The following is a 17,890-nucleotide window of genomic DNA, read 5'->3' as shown; positions in this document are numbered from 1 at the left end:
ATTTCAGTGTTACGTGGTTATGAACTTTAGGCAATTTTATGCCAGACAATAACATCAAACCTCTCAGGATTTCTATGAAGCTGGTTCCATTTTCCTAAATTGAAGTTTCAATATGGCTGGCAGAAATTCCATTCCGTAATACCTCAGCTCATCGTCTCCTGGAACCTCTGCCTTGCTTTTGTTACCTCCAGACTTGATTCTTCTAATAATCCTGACTGGCCTCCCATAGCCTACCCTCGATAAACCTGGGATCACCCAAAACTCTGCTGTCCATGTCCTAACTTGAACCAAGTTCTCTTCACCAATCAGCACGGTAGCATAGTGGTTAGCATCAATGCTTCACAGCTCCAGGGTCCCAGGTTCGGTTCCCGGCTGGGTCACTGTCTGTGCGGAGTCTGCACGTCCTCCCCGTGTGTGCGTGGGTTTCCTCCGGGTGCTCCGGTTTCCTCCCACAGTCCAAAGATGTGCGGGTTAGGTGGATTGGCCATGCTAAATTGCCCATAGTGTCCTAAAAAGTAAGGTTAAGGGGGGGTTGTTGGGTTACGGGTATAGGGTGGATACGTGAGTTTGAGTAGGGTGATCATTGCTCGGCACAACATCGAGGGCCGAAGGGCCTGTTCTGTGCTGTACTGTTCTAAATTCTAAATCCTCCCTGTTCTTGCTGACCTACACTGGCTACTTGTTCAGCAATGCCTCAAATTCTCATCCTCATTTTCAAATCCCTCCAGGGCCTTGTCCTTCCCTATCTCTGTAATCTCTTCCGGGCGGCACGATAGCACAGTGGTTAGCACAATTGCTTCACAGCTCTAGGGTCCCAGGTTCGATTCCCCGCTGGGTCACTGTCTGTGCGGAGTTTGCATGCTCTCCCCGTGTCTGCGTGGGTTTCCTCCGGGTGCTCCGGTTTCCTCCCGCAGTCTAAAGACGTGCAGGTTAGGTGGGTTGGCCGTGCTAAATTGTCCTTAATGTCCAAGGAGGGTTACTGGGTTAAGGGGATAAGGTGGAGGAGTAGGCTTGGGTGGGGTGCTCTTTCCAAGGGCCGGTGCAGACTTGATGGGCTGAATGGTCTCCTTGTGCACTGTAAATTCTGATTCTATCGCCACAAGCTCCAATATATCTGTGCTCCTCTAATTCTGGCTTCTTGAGAGTCCCCACCTTTGGCCGTATCTTCAGCTGCTCCGATCCCAAGCTCTATTTCCCTCCATAAATCTCTCCCTTCTCGATGTAGCATTTGTCCTTTCAGATGTCTCTTCAACCTACCTCTGACTAAGCTTTGGGTGGTGTGTCCTAATATGCTTTGGGGCAGCAGGGTAGCATGGTGGTTAGCATAAATGCTTCACAGCTCCAGGGTCCCAGGTTCGATTCCCGGCTGGGTCACTGTCTGTGTGGAGTCTGCACGTCCTCCCCCTGTGTGCGTGGGTTTCCTCCGGGTGCTCCGGTTTCCTCCCACAGTCCAAAGATGTGCGGGTTAGGTGGATTGGCCATGCTAAATTGCCCGTAGTGTCCTAATAAAAGTAAGGTTAAGGGGGGGGTTGTTGGGTTATGGGTATGGGGTGGATACGTGGGTTTGAGTGGGGTGATCATGGCTCGGCACAACATTGAGGGCCGAAGGGCCTGTTCTGTGCTGTACTGTTCTATGTTCTATGCTTAATCTTGTTTTATAAGGCCCCTGTGAAGTGGCATGAAATATTTTATTACTTTAAAGGCATTATATAAACATACTGTTGCTGTAGCAAAGCTGAATGAAGTAAATTCCTTTGCTAATTTAACAACAGCAATAACCCATTTATTATGGGTTCATATACAAAAGACTTCAACTCAAACATACCATCGGATCATCATAAAATCAGACTATTTTTAGTGGTAGAATATCTGGAAGACTATTATGACAGAGCAGCCCTGAATATCATTATACTACAGGTACAGTTTTTATGGTTCTACAATTTATGTAGAATATATTAAAATATTACATCGTCATATTATTCCTGTCAACTTCCATTAGAAGTTCCTCAGTCCATATTTATACCAGAAGTCGCCTACATAAGCGGAGTCTGCAGTAACAGCCTCCGCCAGGTGGTGGTGCTATGCTTCTTAGTTTTGTGCCTCCATTTCTCAAGCTTGTCCCAACCAACTCCACTATCCAAACAGCATGTTTTGCTGTTTAACTACTGTGTTAAATACATATTTCAGTATGATATAAACAATAAGACAGAATGTGTGATTTTAAAATGACCGACCTACGTTTGTGTGCACTGGTTTAATTATTATCCACTCTCACACCTCCTCCACCACTAAATTAGATCATAGCTAATGTGTGCCTTACTCTCTCTGCAATAGCTCCATATCCCACAATATCCTTACCCAACAAATAGGTATCATAAGACCATAAGACATAGGAGCAGAATTAGGCCATTCGGCCCATCGAGTCTGCTCCCCATTCAATCATGGCTGATATTTTTCTCATCCCCATTCTCCTGCCTTCTCCCCATAACCCCTGATCCCCTTATTGATCAAGAACCTATTTATCACCGTCTTAAAGACACTCAGTGATTTGGCCTCCACAGCCTTCTGCAGCAAAGAGTTCCGCAGATTCACCACCCTCTGGCTGAAGAAACTCCTCCTCATCTCTGTTCTAAAGGATCGTCCCTTCAGTCTGAGATTGTGTCCTCTGCTTCTAGCTTCTCCTACAAGTGGAAACATCCTCTCCACTCTATCCAGGCCACACAGTACCCTGTAAGTCTCAATAAGATCCCATCTCATCCATCTAAACTCCAACGAGTACAGACCCAGAGTCCTCAACCGTTCCTCATACGACAAGCTCTTCATTCCAGGGATCATTCTTGTCAACCTCCTCTGGACCCTTTCCAAGGCCAGCACATCCTTCCTTAGATACGGGGCCCAGAACTGCTCACAATACTCCAAATGGGGTCTGACCAGAGCCTTATACAGCCTCAGAAGTACATCCCTGGTCTTGTGTTCTAGTCTTCTCGACAATCTCTACCCAGTGAGCTTCAAGTGAAAAATGAAAATCGTTTATTGTCACGGGTAGGCGTCAATGAAGTTACTGTGAAAAGCCCCTAGTCGCCACATTCCGGCGCCTGTCCGGGGAGGGTGGTACGGGAATCGAACCGTGCTGCTGGCCTGCTTTAAAAGCCAGCGATTTAGCTCAGTGAGCTAAACCAGCCCCTATTAAATCACTTATTGTCACGAGTAGGCTTCAATGAAGTTACTGTGAAAAGCCCCTAGTCGCCACAGTCTGGCGCCTGTTCGGGGAGGCTGTTACGGGAATCAAACCGTGCTGCTGGCCTGCCTTGGTCTGCTTTCAAAGCTAGCGATTTAGCCCAGTGTGCTAAACAGCCCCTGTGACCCCAATCATCAATATTTTAGGAAAGAGTTTTAGATTTCAACTTTGTATTATTTTATTTGAAAAGTTGCTTCATTTTAACATTCCGATTGAACTAGCTCTAATTTTAAGATTATGGTTCCGTTGTTGGTGACTCTCCCATGACAGAAAGCAGTTTTTCCCATATCTACTCCATCAAATGCTTTTAACATGTTAAACACCACAATCAGATCGCTCCTCAATCTCCTCTACTCAAGGGCATACAGTCAAGTTTATGCTTGTTTTAATTTGGCTCTATATTGTATGGACACGTTATTCTGAAACAACTGGGGGGGAACTTCTAAAGTAAATATTCTTAGTCTTAAATATTTTCACCCAAATTGAGTACTGACACTGCTCTGTCAGCCATGGAATTTGTAGCAGGATGGAACTCACATTAAAGTCAATTCAAACACAATCCCTATGAGGCAAAGCAAATAGTCTGCAGAGTCCCTTTACAGACAGTCTCTATGAATTATAGGAAATGTAACTCTTCAAAAACTGCAGCAAAGTCTCCTATTAAAAGTAAGGTGCTTACTCCAGCAAGTTCAGTGATTGGAGGATAGTTGCATAATATAAATATGCATCAAATCAATCCCAGTCACTTACAATAATGCAGTCTGCAGGCGTGGTTTTTATTTATTTAGTAAACTTAGAGTACCCAATTCTTCCCCCCCAATTAAGGTGCAATTTAGCAATCCACCTACCCTGCACATCTTCGGGTTGTGGAGGTGAAACCCACGCAGACACAGTGAGAATGTGCAAACTCCACACGGACAGTGGCCTGGGGCTGGGATAGAACCCGGGTCCTCTGTGTGCAGGCTTGATTTTTTTACACTATTGGTTCTTGGGATTGCTGGCTAGACCAGCATCTACTGTCTACCCCTAACTGTCCTCGAGTCGCTGGTGATGAGTCACCTTCTTGGACCTCTGTAGCCCACTTGATGTAGATACATTCAGGGTGCCTTTTTCTGAAAAGTTTGGTACAACTGAGTGGCTTGCTATGGTGTTTCAGAGGGCAGTTAATAGTCAATTATGTTGTTGAGGGTCACAAAGAGACCTAACAGGCTTTCCTCCCCTGATGGACATTAGTTAACCAGATGAGTTTTAAATGATACAATTTCATTATTAATAAGAATAGCATTTTACTCAGGTTGTGGGATTTGAAGTCAGGCATCCAGAACATTAGTCCAGGTCTCTGGATTACTAGTCCTGTAACATTATCAGCATGTTATCATCCCCCATGGTGGCACAGTGGTTAGCACTGTTGCTTCACAGCGCCAGGGTCCCACGTTCGATTCCCGGCTTGGGTCACCGTGCGGAGTCTGCACGTTCTCTCCGTGTCTGCGTGCGTTTCCTCCGGGTGCTCCGGTTTCCTCCCACAAGTCCCGAAAGACGTGCAGTTAGGTAATTTGGACATTCTGAACCCTCCCTCCGCGTACCCGAACAGGCGCCAGAATGTGGCCACTAGGGGCTTTTCACAGTAACTTCATTGTAATGTAAGCCTACTTGTGACAATAAAGATTATTTATTATTATTTATTTTAATGTAAGCCTACTTGCAACACTAATAAAGATTATTATTATTAATTACTCAATCATCTTCATTCTGGCCGGGACTGTGGTCACTATATGTAGCCTTTTTAAAAATCTGTCCATTTAATACGACATATCCAACATCAGTGACTCTCAGGCTTGTGACGCTACCTACCCAAACATGGTGTCTTTAGTTAACATGTCCCCCAGCAGAAATTTCTTTTGACTGTCAAAGCAGTAATCTTTAATCTTCAACAGATTGGCCTTCATCACTGTTCGAGAGATCGCCATGAATATTTCATCAGAAACAAAAGCTAGCGCAGGCCCCAGAAAATCAAACTCCCCTTCGGAAAGCGTTCTATCATATAAATCCTGAATATTAAAAAAAAGGTATACATTTGAAAATCATCAGCGTCAGCTCGGCCCGATATGAAATTTACACAGCATTTTTTAAGATGTAATTTATCAGAAGGTTAATTCATCTCAATGTACTAGAGAGGCAGTCAGAAATATTGAGGAGTTTTTTTGGGTGTAATGTGTTTAAAATTCAAGTGCATCTTTGATAAATGGCTGGTCGCGCCAAAACTCTCCACCCCAAGAGATGATTTCTTCTCCTTCACTGTGACACTACTTCAAGGGTGGCACAGTGGTTAGCACTGCTGCCGCACAGCATAGGGACCCGGGTTCAATTCTGGACTTGGGTCACTGTCTGTGTGGAGTTTTCACGTTCTCCCCCTGTCTGCGTGGGTTTCCTCCGGGTGCTCCAGTTTCCTCCCACCTGTGCAGGTTAGGTGGATTGGCCACGATCAATCCAGGGATAGGGCGGGGGAGTGGACCTCGGTAGTGCTTTATCGGAGAGTGGGTGCAGACTCGATGGGCTGAACGGACTCCTTCTGCACTGTACTATGGAAGTCTGCTAATTAGATCCATATCGAGACTTCCCTTGGGAGTTTTGAACTTCGCCTAGTGATGCTGTGCGGAAATATCCAATCTTTGAGTGGGTTGTCCGATATAACCCAATTACCAACAGTTTACTTTCTAAAACAGAACTCTTTTTTACCTCTTGTTATTTCTGTAGCTATTGATTATTGAACTGTCAGTCCCCGATCAGTGGGCAGAACATTTGCCTTTAAGCCAATGTTTGTGGCTTCAAGTCTCACTCTAGGGACGTGAACACTAAATCCAAGCTGTGCTAAGGGAGTGGCGCACTGTTGGATGTGCTAGGCTTTGGACAAAACATTAAATAATAATCATCTTTATTATTCTCACAAGTGGGCTTACATTAACACTGCAATGAAGGTACTGTGAAAAGCCCCTCGTCGCCACATTCCAGCGCCTGTTCGGGTACACAGAGGGAGAATTCAGAATGTCCAATTCACCTAACAGCACATCTTTCGGGGCTTGTGGGAGGAAACCGGAGCACCCGGAGGAAACCCACACAGACACGGGGAGAACGTGCAGACTCCGCACAGACAGTGACCCAAGCCGGGAATCGAACCCGGGTCCCTGACGCTGTGAAGCAACAGTGCTAACCGCTATGCTACCGTGAAGTCTGTCCACTCTCTCAGGTGGATGTAATATATCCCATGGCACCATCCTAAAGAGCAGGAAAATGACAGTATTTAACCAATATCACTGTAACAATTATGCTCATTCTTGCATGCCCGCACAGGCACACACACACTCCCTGTTGATCTATTCAGCCCACCCAAGGTATGACTCCCATCAAGAAAGTTGATCTGAGGGCGGACGGTGGTTAGCACTGCTGCCTCACGGCGCCGAGGACCCGGGTACGATCCCGGCATCGGGTCACTGTCCATGTGGAGTTTGCACATTATCCCCGTGTATGTGTGGGTTTCACCCCCACATTCCAAAGATGTGCAGAGTAGGTGGATTGGCCACGCTAAATTGCCCCTTAATTGGAAAAAAAAAATTGGGTCCTCTAAATTTACTTTTAAAAAAGAAAATGGATCTGGGAAAACCCTCCCACACAGGACTTGCAGAAAAATACTTTTCACTGTACCTCGGTACATGTGACAATAAACAAATCCAATCAATGCAAATTTCGCCTGGAAAAATGAATGGGAATCTTTGGGCATGACAATCAAGTTCCTGGTCTCAAATCCAACCCAACAAAAGCCAGATTTTACCCTTCCAAGAAAAGAGTGGTCCACTCTCAACAAGTTCAGGACCAGCCACGGCCCCTGCCTGGCCAACCTCCACACATGGGGCATTCGTGCCAGCTTCCAACGTGCCCATGGGTGATCGCATTTTATGCACCTCATCATTGAAGAATGTCTAATCGGCAGACTTAGCGCACTATCCGTACTCAACACGGCAGGACTAGAGGAAACTGCTTGACTGAAGGACTTTGCATTTGCTAAATAAATATAATAGTTCAATGTGGCACTTGCCTATCTCGGCGGAGCAGTAACAGCTAGATGGTCATAAAGTTCTCCTTTCCTTAAAACCCACTATTTGCCCAAGATTCTGGTCACCTGCCCAAATATCTCCTTCAGCTGTCTCAAATTCAGTCCATGTTCCTATGAAGCTTTACTATGTTACAGGTATTATATATAAACGCAAATCGCTATATATATATTAAAAAAAATAATTCCAATTGAGGGGCAATTTAGCGTGGCCAATCTACCTACCCTGTACATCTTTTGGGTTGTAGGGGTGAGACCCACGCAGACACGGGGAAAATGTGCAAACTCCACATGGACAGTGTCCGGGAACGGAATTGAACCTGGGTCCTCGGTGCCGTGAGGCAGCAGTGCTAAGCACTGCGCCATCATGCAGCCCTTAATGCAAATCAGTATATCCAAAGTTTTGTTCAATATAAGTTTGAAATGGACAAATAGGTAAACCCTGTTTTCCTGTTATACCGAGATATTACCAAGGGCTGACAGAGTTCACATCTTACCAGTACTTGCACAATCCAGTCCACCATGAGACTCTGCTTCGAACTCGGGATCTTTAAGAAAGGAACTGGATTTTCCACCAGGGTTTGTAGCAATTTCTGTGTCATGGCGATGGAAAATCTTCTAATTTTCAATAACCTACAACAAAAATCTTAACAATTTGAAAGATTGAAGAGACCAAAGCTCCTTTCTCGAGACGGCTGAGGGGTGACCAGGTAGAAGTCTTCAATATTACAAACAGGATTGATAGTAGGCAGACGTAGAGAAGATGTTTCTACTTGTCGGCAAGACCAGAAGTTGAGGGGCCGTATACATAAGACAATCACCGACAAATCCAGTAGCGAATTCAGGAAAAGTTTCTTTACCAAAGTGGTGAGAATGTGGAATTCATCAACACAGACAGTAGTTGAGGCAAATAGCATAGATATATTTAAGGGGAAGCTCGATAAATACATGAAGGAGAAATGAATAGAAGGTTATGTTGATGGGATGAGATGTAGGAGAATGTGAGGAAGCTGTTGTGGAGCATAGATACTGGCTTGGTTCCTATACTGTAAATACTTTGTTATAACCATTTTGAAACTTGGAAGAGGAGAAGACACCTCTTCCAAGTTTGAAGCCCCCGGGAGACCATATTCAGGGTGTCGGACCAGCCGGGGTTGGAAACCGGTGCGGAGACAGATGTTGTAGCCATCGCCTCGTTGATCGCCGAAGGCCGATCCTGATGGGATGGAGAGCAGCCTCTCCATCCTGTGCCCTGGCGTGGCGGGGGGAACTGTTGGAATTCTTGACTCTTGAGAAGGTCAATTTTGAACTGAGGGGAAGGATGGAGGGGTTCTACAATTCATGGGCGTTATTCATTCTGCACTTTCGAGAATTGGATCACATCGAACATTAGGGGAGGGGTTGGGAGGGTTGGGGGGAGGGGGGCTGTATGTGTTAATGGTGACTATGGGTGATTCCTCATTCCTTTTTGTTATTTATTTATGTTAACATGCGGGCTAATGTCTGGGGATTTGGTGGGAGGATGGGACCGTTGTTATTGAGGTTACGATTGACATTATATTTGTTACTGATTATTGTTTATTGTTGGTGGGTGTAAATGTGGGAGAAAATGTGAAAAAGGAGGAGAATAAAAATATTTTTAAAAAAATAACCATTTATAAACCTAATTCAAACGTCACTTCCACCATCTCCAATTGACTGTGAGCGGTTACTTACTGAAGGTCAAAGAGCAGTTGCGGTTTCATGCTCTGCATCGTCTCCATGGAAAAGGCAAACCTGTTCATTGCTTCCAAAATGCAATTTTTCTGTTAAAATAAGGACATGGAGTTGCTTTCAATGTTTAGGCATTACCGTTATTAACAGCAAATATTAAAATAAGTGAAAATATTTCCATGTTTGATTAAAGAGAGTATTCACTCTACTTCAATGCATAGAATCAGAACCGCACTGCTCCTCTGGTTACTGACCCTCCTACCAGTCAAACCAGTTTCTTTTCATCTACTCTATCCATAATCCTCCTAATTTTGAATACCTGTTAAATCTCCCCTTAAACCCGCTAAGGAGAACAATCCCAGCTTCTCCCCAAAGGGTAGTCCCTCATTGTCATTACAATCCTAGTGGACCTTCGCTCAAAGGTTCGGACAACCTCTGCAAAAAGTGGTGCGTAGAATGAGGTCTAACCAGCTTGTAATCCATATCTCTAATTATAAAGCTAAGGGTCCTGTCTGGTTCTTTTTTACAAAATTTTATCAACCTTCAAATGTGTAAGTGCATCTCCACATCTTTCTGTTCCCCTTTAAAGGATACCCTTTAAACCTGTACCAAATTAGGAGGAATATGGGTCTTCATTTTTGACAAAGGTAGTACGATATTTTCTTCACATAACAAGTTGCTGTAACTGGAATATCCTAGTAAGAAGTCTTACATCACCAGGTCAAAGTCCAACAGGTTTGTTTCGAATCACTAGCTTTCGGAGCGCAGCTCCTTCCTCAGGTGAATGAAGAGGTGGGTTCCCCAAACACATATATAGACAAAGTCAATGATGCAAGACGACACTTTGAATGCGAGTCTTTGCAGGTAATTAACTCTTTACAGGTCCAGGCGAAGCAACTGGAGAGAGGGATAATCCCAGGTTAAAGAGGTGTGAATTGTCTCAAGCCAGGACAGTTGGTAGGATTTCGCAAGCCCAGGCCAGATGGTAGCGGGTGAATGTAATGCGACATGAATCCCAGGTCCCGGTTGAGGCTGTATTCATGTGTGCGGAACTTGGCTATAAGTTTCTGCTCAGCGATTCTGCGTTGTCGCACGTTCTGAAGGCCGCCTTGGAGAACGCTCACCCAAAGACACATGAGTACGGCCTCAACCGGGACCCTGGATTCATGTTGCATTACATTCACCCCCCACCATCTGGCCTGGGTTTGCAAAATTCTACCAACTGTCCTGCCTTGAGACAATTCACAGCTCTTTAACCTGGGATTATCCCTCTCTCCAGTTGCTCCGTCTGGACCTGTTAAGACTTAATTCCTACAAAGACTTGCATTCAAAGTATCGTCTGGTTTAGCACAGGGCTAAAGAGCTGGCTTTTAAAGCAGACCAAGGCAGGCCAGCAGCGAGGGTTCAATTCCCATACCAGCCTCCCCAAACAGGCGGCGGAATATGGCGACTAGGGGCTTTTCACGGTAACTTCATTTGAAGCCTACTTGTGACAATAAGCGATTTTCATTTCATTTTCAGTTTTGTCTTGCATCTTTGACTTTGCCTATATATATGTTTCTGGAACCCACCTCTTCCTTCGCCTGAGGAAGGAGCTGTGCTCCAAAAGCTAATGATTCAAAATAAACCTGTTGGACTTTAACCTGGTGTTGTAAGACTCCTTACTGTGCCCACCCCAGTCCAACGCCGGCATCTCCACATCATGGGAATATCTAGGCAATGGAAGCAGATTCAATAATAACTTTCAAATAGGGATTGGGTAAACATTTGTGTGTGAGGGGAAATCACAAAGCTATGGGTAAAGAGCAGGGGAGTGGGACTAAATGGAAAGCTCTTTCAATGGGCTGACACAGGTCAATGGGCCTGGTCGCCTCATTCTGAGCAGGATCACTCTAAAGGTAGCATAAAAGTGATTACAGTTCACAGGAATTCAAAGGAACTTGGCGAGAAGCTTCTCAAACACGATGAGGCATGCTGTAATTTTGGCTAATGTGTGAACACTTACTATTTGTACAAAGTCAGGATATGCTCTAGATGAACCATCCTCCATCCTTCTTCATCACACACTGTCAATAACACTTTCTATTTCTTGCTCCTTCGTGTATCTAGTTTCCCCTTGGTAACAAGATTCACATTCCTATCACTCTCCAGGAGATTCACCCGAATTCCTTATTAGATTTTTCTTTTATTTTAATAACTCGTTTTTTGGTAATTGACAGAAGATTTTCTCTTCTTCTGAAATTCCAGGATAAATCTAATTAGCAACGTTACACTGTCATTGACCAGGAACATGAACTGTTTCTCTTTCCACCGATGCTGCCAGATCTTCCAAATATTTCCAGCATTTTCTGCTTTTACTGCAGGTCACCAGCATCGGCAGTATTTCGCTTTTGACAAATCCTCTTCTCACCTTCCACTCTCCGTGACTTGAGCTCATTCAAAATCTCTGCCATGCGTAACCTAACTCACACCCAAGTCTCATTCATCCATCACCCACCCCTGTGCTCACTGACCGATGTTGGCTCCAGGTCCAGCAACGGATCAAATTTAAAATTCTCATCCTCTTGCACAAATCACTGCCTGGCCTCGCCCCACCCTAACTCTGTGACCTCCTCCAGCCGAACATCTCTCCACGATCTCAGCTCCCCTCCACGTCTGGCCTCGGCAGCCTCCCCAATTTTAACTGCTCCACCATTGACAGCTCAGCCTCCAGCGGTCCGTGGCCCTGTGGCATTCCCTCATCTCTCCAACTTTCTCTTTCTTTCAGACATTCCCTCAACTGAACCCTGACTAAGCTTTTAGTTACCTGTACTAATAGCTCCTCTGAAGAGCATTCAGACGATTTACTGGGTTGAAGATGATAGATTTGATGTTACTGTTCTAGGGGTATTTGTAGCCGTGATCCACATCCGGCCAATTTCACACAGTACAACTCAGCACTGAAACCTCTGATTGAAGGATATCATGCGATTTAAAAAAAATTCATTTATGGGACACCAGGTCAGCATTTATTGCCCATCCCTAATTGCCCGTGAGAAGGTGGTGGTGAGCTGCCTTCTGGAACGGCTGCAGTCCTTGAGGTGTAGGTACATCCACAGTGCAGTTAGGGAGGGAGTTCCAGGATGTTGCCCCAGCGACAGTGAAGGAACGGCGATGTATTTCCAACTCAGGATGGTGAGTGACTTGAAGAGGAGCATCCAGGTGGTGGGGTTCCCAGGTATCTGCTGCTCTTGTCCTTCTAGATGGTAGCGGTAATGGGTTTGGAAGGTGCTGTTTAGAGAGCCTTGGTGAGTTACTGCAGTGTATTTTGTCGATGGTACACAAGGCTGCCACTGGTCATTGGTGGTGGAGGGTTTGAATGTTTGTGAAAGGAGGAGCAACCAAGTGGGCTGCTTTGTCTTGGATGAGGTTGAGTTTCTTCAGTGTTGTTGGAGCTGCACTCACCCAGGCAAGTGGAGAAAATTCCATTACACTCCTCACTCGTGCCTTGTAGATGGTGGACAGACTTTGAGGAGTCAGAAGGTGAGTTACTCTCGGCAGGATTCTGAGCTTCTGACCTGCTGTTTCAGCCACGGCATTTATGTGGCTAGTCCAGTTCAGTTTCTGGTCAATGGTAACTTTCAAGATGTTGATAGTAGGGGATTCAGCAATGGTAATGTCATTGAATGTCAAGCGGCGGTGGTTAGATCCTCTCTTTTTGGAATAGGGTGGTAATGGAAGGATACGGACTCTGTAAGTGCAGACGGTTTTAGTTTAGGCAGGTACCATGGTCGGCACAGGCTTGGAGGGCCGAAGGGCCTGTAGAACCACAAAGTGTATCATGGAGTTCACCTGACCCACAAAGTTTTATAGATTGTGGTATGGGGAGCACACGGCCCACTCTACAGGTGTGGGACAGCAGAAATGGAAAAGTATTTTTAAAGCAAAACTATGTTTATTCTATGAACTCAAGTTAAGCTTTTTAAAACATACAGTGAACATCTTAGCAACCATCAATTTAAATACAATCCTCAAAGACTACAACACTAAGTAATCCTTAACATCCATACGACTTAAAAACAAAACCTTTAACAGAAGCACATCAGGTTAAAGTCACTACTGAAAACATTTATAATTCTGAATTCACCAAATGATCAGGAGATGGTCTTTTGATGGCAGAGAGATCAACAGTACACCTGCTCTGTCTGGCTCCAGCGCCAACACTGAAAACGAAACTAAAACACACCCTGCAGCAAACAGTCTAAAACAAAAGTAAAAAGCTGACAGACAGCCCAGCTCCACCCACACTCTGACATCACTGGCAAACACTCGTTTCTTAAAGGTACATTTCTTAAACACCCATTTCTTAAAGGTACTCTCACTTGACAGTTTACAGAGTCGGGCCCAATCTCGAGCATCCTGGACCCCCAGATACCAGAAGCTGGATCTGGACAAGTAAAAGGGAAGTACCCCCCAGATTGCCTTCATTCCCCGGGGTTGCTGACCGGAAAATAGTCGCTCTTCTCCAGATTTAATTTGTATCCGGAAAAGGACCCAAGGCTCTTCAGTATCCTCATTGTATCCCCCATGGTGGACAGAAGATCCTTCACAGATAACAAAAAGTTATCTGCATACAGGGACACCCTGGGCAGAATTCTCCAAACCCAGACCCCGAAATTGGGATCGGCGATCAGGCGGAGAATGACTTCCGACGGCAGAATCGGGTCAGGCACCGGTCTGTGATGCTCTGAACACCCTCCAAACTGGCGCCATCGGCACAGTGTCCAGCGCTGCCACACTCGGCCGGGATCCGTGCCGCTGGCTAGGGAGCTTCTGGTAGGGCTGGGGGGAGTGGTGGGGTGTGTAGAGGGCAGGCTGTGGGGTCGGGGTGGGCGGGTGCGCGGTCCAGCACAGCCGGCGCCATGTTTCCCGGTGCAGCTGGTCAGCCCTGCGCATGCGCGACCCAGGACTTGGCAATTCTCCAGCGAATTTCCGTGGATGTTTCACGGGGTAGCCCCTCACTGGTACTGGGATCGGTGAGGGGCACACACCAATTTTCCCATCGATAAACACCCATAAAACAATAAGACATAGGAGCACAATTAGGCCACTCGGCCCATCGAGTCTGCTCCACAATTCAATCATGGCTGATATTTTTCTCATCCCCATTCTCCTGCCTTCTCCCCATAACCCCTGATCCCCTTATTAATCAAGAACCTATCTATCTCTGTTTTAAAGACACTCAGTGATTTGGCCTCCACAGCCTTCTGTGGCAAAGAGTTCCACAGATTCACCACCCTCTGGCTGAAGAACTTCCTCCTCATCTCAGTTTTAAAGGATCATCCCTTTAGTTTGAGATTGTGTCCTCTGGTTCCAGTTTTTCCTACAAGTGGAAACATCCTCTACATGTCCACACTATCCAGGCCTCGCTATATCTTGTAAGTTTCAATAAGATCCCCTGTCATCCTTCTAAACTCCAACGAGTACAGACCCAGAGTCCTCAAATGTTCCTCATTCCAAGGCCAGTACATCCTTCCTTAGATACGGGGCCCAAAACTGCTCACAATAGTCCAAATGGGGTCTGACCAGAGCCTTATATAGCCTCAGAAGTACATCTCTGGTCTAGCCCTCTTGACATGAATGCTAACATTGCATTTGTCTTATTAACTGCTGACTGAACCTGCACATTAACCTTAAGAGAATCGTGAACAAGGACTCCCAAGTCCCTTTGTGCTTCTGATTTCGGAAGCATTTCCCCATTTAGAAAATACTGTATGCCTAAATTCCTCCTTTCAAAGTGCATAACCTCACACTTTTCCACATTGTATTTCATTTGCCACTTCATTGGCCACTCTCCGAGCATGCCCAAATCCTTCTGCAGCCCCCTTGCTTCCTCAATACCACCTGTCCCTGCCCGCGGATCCTCTGTTGGCGCCGGTACTTAGCCTCAGGAATGGAGAATTCCACCCCCTATGTTCCACTACCCCCTAACTATCCTCTCCACTTCTGACTTTCTGATGGAAGGGAGGTCATTGATGAAGCAGCTGAAGATGGCTGGGACTATGATACTATCCTGAGGAATTTCTGCAGTGATGTCCTGGAGCTGAGATGACTGACCTCCAACAACTATAACATTTTTCTTTGTGCCACGTCTGACTCTAGCCAGTGGAGAGTTTTCCCCCTGATTCCCATTGACTCTATCTTGCTCAGTCACATTGTTGAGGGTGATTGCCCTTGACATCAAAGCAACATCAAATGCTGCCTTGATGTCAAGGGCAGTGTGATGAACGGTATTAATAACTGCCATAAACGGTACCTGACCTTTAATACCCCTTTAAGAGGCTTGGAACCCTGGGGGACTCCGCCTCTGGCTACGCCCCCAGGAAACGGTATATAGGATAAGGCTCCATGTGGTGAGCACACTTCTCTCGGATGCTGTTCAGTTCTCTGTAGATTAAAGCCTTTTGATTACCGACCTCGCTCTCATGTCGTAATTGAGGGTACCTCAGGCAGTCACCTTGAACTCAAGGTCAAGGGCAGCACGGTAGCATAGCGGTTAACACAATGGCTTCACAGTGCCAGTGTCCCAGGTTCGATTCCCGGCTTGAACGACTGTCGGTGTGGAGTTTGCAAGTTCTCCCCGAGTCTGTGTGAGATTCCTCCAGGTGCTCTGGTTTCCTCTCACCAGTCCCGAATGACGTGCTTGTTAGGTGAATTGGACATTCTGAATTCTCCCTCCGTGTACCCGAACAGATGCCGGAATGTGGCGACTAGGGGATTTTCACAGTAATTTTGACAATAAAGATGGTTATGTTTTGTCCATATTTGAACCAAGGCTGCAATGAGGTCAAGAGTTGAGTGACCCACAATGGAAGGATGCAAGGCCCCCAAGTGTGGAGACCTGGATCAGTGACATGGCAGGATTTATAAAATTGGAAAAGGTCAAATTTGCCCTGAGAGGATCAATACAAGGGTTCTATAAACGATGGCAGCCTTTTCTGGACTTCCTGGCTCAGAGATAGGTAACTGGGTCAATAGCAGCAGCAACCCGGGGGGGGGGGGGGGGGGGGGGGGGGGGTGCATTATTGTAGTGTTTATTCTGTAACTTTATAGTGTGTTAATATGCGTTGTTGTTAAAATGCTGAGTTGTTCATGGGGATGGGGCGAATGTATATGATTGTTAATATTATTGTTATTTTCAGTATTTTACTAAGGTGCGTCAATGTTGTATAAAATCAAAATTTCTCAATAAAAATTATTTTAAAAAAAAAAGAGTTGAGTGACCCTGGCGGAACCCAAACTGAGCATCAGTGAGCAGGTTATTGCTAAGAAAGTGCAACTTGAGAGCACTGTTGCTGACTCTTTCCATCACTTTACTGATGATCAGGAGTAGACTGATGGGGCGGTAATTGGCCTTGTTGAAATTATCCTGCTTTTTGTGTATTCAGATGTATAAAATTATGAGAGGCATAGATAAACAAGGAGGCAGGAAGAAGCTTTTCCCCTTGGTGGAGGGATCAATGACCAGGGGATATAGATTTAAGGTGAGGGGCAGGAGGGTTAGAGGGGATGCGAGGAAAAACATTGCACCCAGAGGGTAGTGGGAGTCTGGAACTCACTGCCTGAAAGAGTGGTGGGGGCAGAGACCTTGGTACCATTTAAGAAGTATTTAGATGTGAACTTGCAATGCCAAAGCATCCACGACAATGGACCAAGAGCTGGAAAATGGGATTAGAATAGTTAAGTAGCTGTTTTTGACCGGCACAGATGCAATGGGCCGAACGGCAAAACTGGAGAAATTTGTTTGGACCAGTACCGAACGAGTGAGAGTGTTTGGGAGTTAGATGACTATGAAAACAAAAAGGAGAGCTGGTGAGGTGTAACAACAGGGATACCCCTGGCAATCAGGGAGCTTATTCAGTGACAGGCATATGATACAAGCAGAGGACATATAAACTTACCAGGGGTAGCGGCAGTTCATTCGGCATGTCCCGGAAAAACCGTAGGAGTTTTAGGAGAGTACTGGGTGTAACTAGGCGTTTCAGAGTCGGACAATCGACACCATGTGCCACAAATCCAAGAGAACTGAAGGATACACAAAAATGTTAAAATAATCAATGTCATCAATTTCTGCTGTTTATGTATAAAACCAGCATTGTAAACTGGGGGATGCACCCAATTAACACAAAGTACTTACATTTACTGCATATGTAACCCCTATCCAGCGAGTATGTGCAACTAGTTGAAGAGATTCCTCAATAGCTTAGTGTGTAGATAATGCCCCTGACCAGTTTGGTCCCTGTACCCTGTACCAGGGCAGCAGTGGGAGCTCTGCAACTGCCCTCAGTTGCCACAACTTCTGGAAGGGAAGAAACTGCTAAAATCCCCTCTTCTGAATTGTAGGCAGTAGAGGTTTTCGAGGTGTTAGCCACGATATATTCAGCAAAACAATCTAATAACTGGGACCATCTAGAAGCTGAGACATAGAAATATAGAATTTACAGCGCAGAAGAAGGCCATTCGGCCCATCGAGTCTGCAGCGGCCCTTACAAAGAGCACCCTACTGAAGCCCACGTGTCTACCCTATCCCCGTCAGCCAGTAACCCCCACTTAACATTTTTTGGACACTAAGGGCAATTTAGCATAGCCAAACCACCTAACCCGCACATCTTTGGACTGTGGGAGGAAACCGGAGCACCCGGAGGAAACCCACGCACACACGGGGAGAACGTGCGGACTCCGCACAGGCAGTGACCCAAGCCGGGAATCGAACCTGGGACCCTGGAGCTGTGAAGCAACTGTGCCAACCACTATGCCATCACGCTGCCCACTATGCTACCGTGCTGCCCATGGTC

General features: G+C 45.8%; 1 protein-coding gene across 1 annotated transcript in view; it reads right to left on the bottom strand.

Moving 5' to 3' along the window:
- LOC119974651 (stereocilin-like) overlaps window positions 1–17,119 on the bottom strand; it is a 39,096-nt gene extending 21,977 nt beyond the window's left edge. Inside the window, exons 1-4 of the mRNA XM_038813723.1 lie at window positions 16,997–17,119; window positions 9,060–9,148; window positions 7,841–7,976; window positions 5,090–5,286 (exon numbers count right to left, since the gene is read on the bottom strand). Coding sequence (XP_038669651.1) covers window positions 5,090–5,286; window positions 7,841–7,976; window positions 9,060–9,148; window positions 16,997–17,023 — 449 coding nt within the window. The 5' untranslated portion in view covers window positions 17,024–17,119. The remainder of the gene's footprint in view (window positions 1–5,089; window positions 5,287–7,840; window positions 7,977–9,059; window positions 9,149–16,996) is intronic.
- Window positions 17,120–17,890: the final 771 nt, after the last annotated feature.

Source organism: Scyliorhinus canicula, chromosome 12 (genome assembly GCF_902713615.1).
Source record: "Scyliorhinus canicula chromosome 12, sScyCan1.1, whole genome shotgun sequence".
Classification (NCBI taxonomy): Eukaryota; Metazoa; Chordata; class Chondrichthyes; order Carcharhiniformes; family Scyliorhinidae; genus Scyliorhinus; species Scyliorhinus canicula.
Note: the sequence above shows the minus strand (reverse complement) of the source record. Positions and strands in the feature narration are given on the sequence as shown.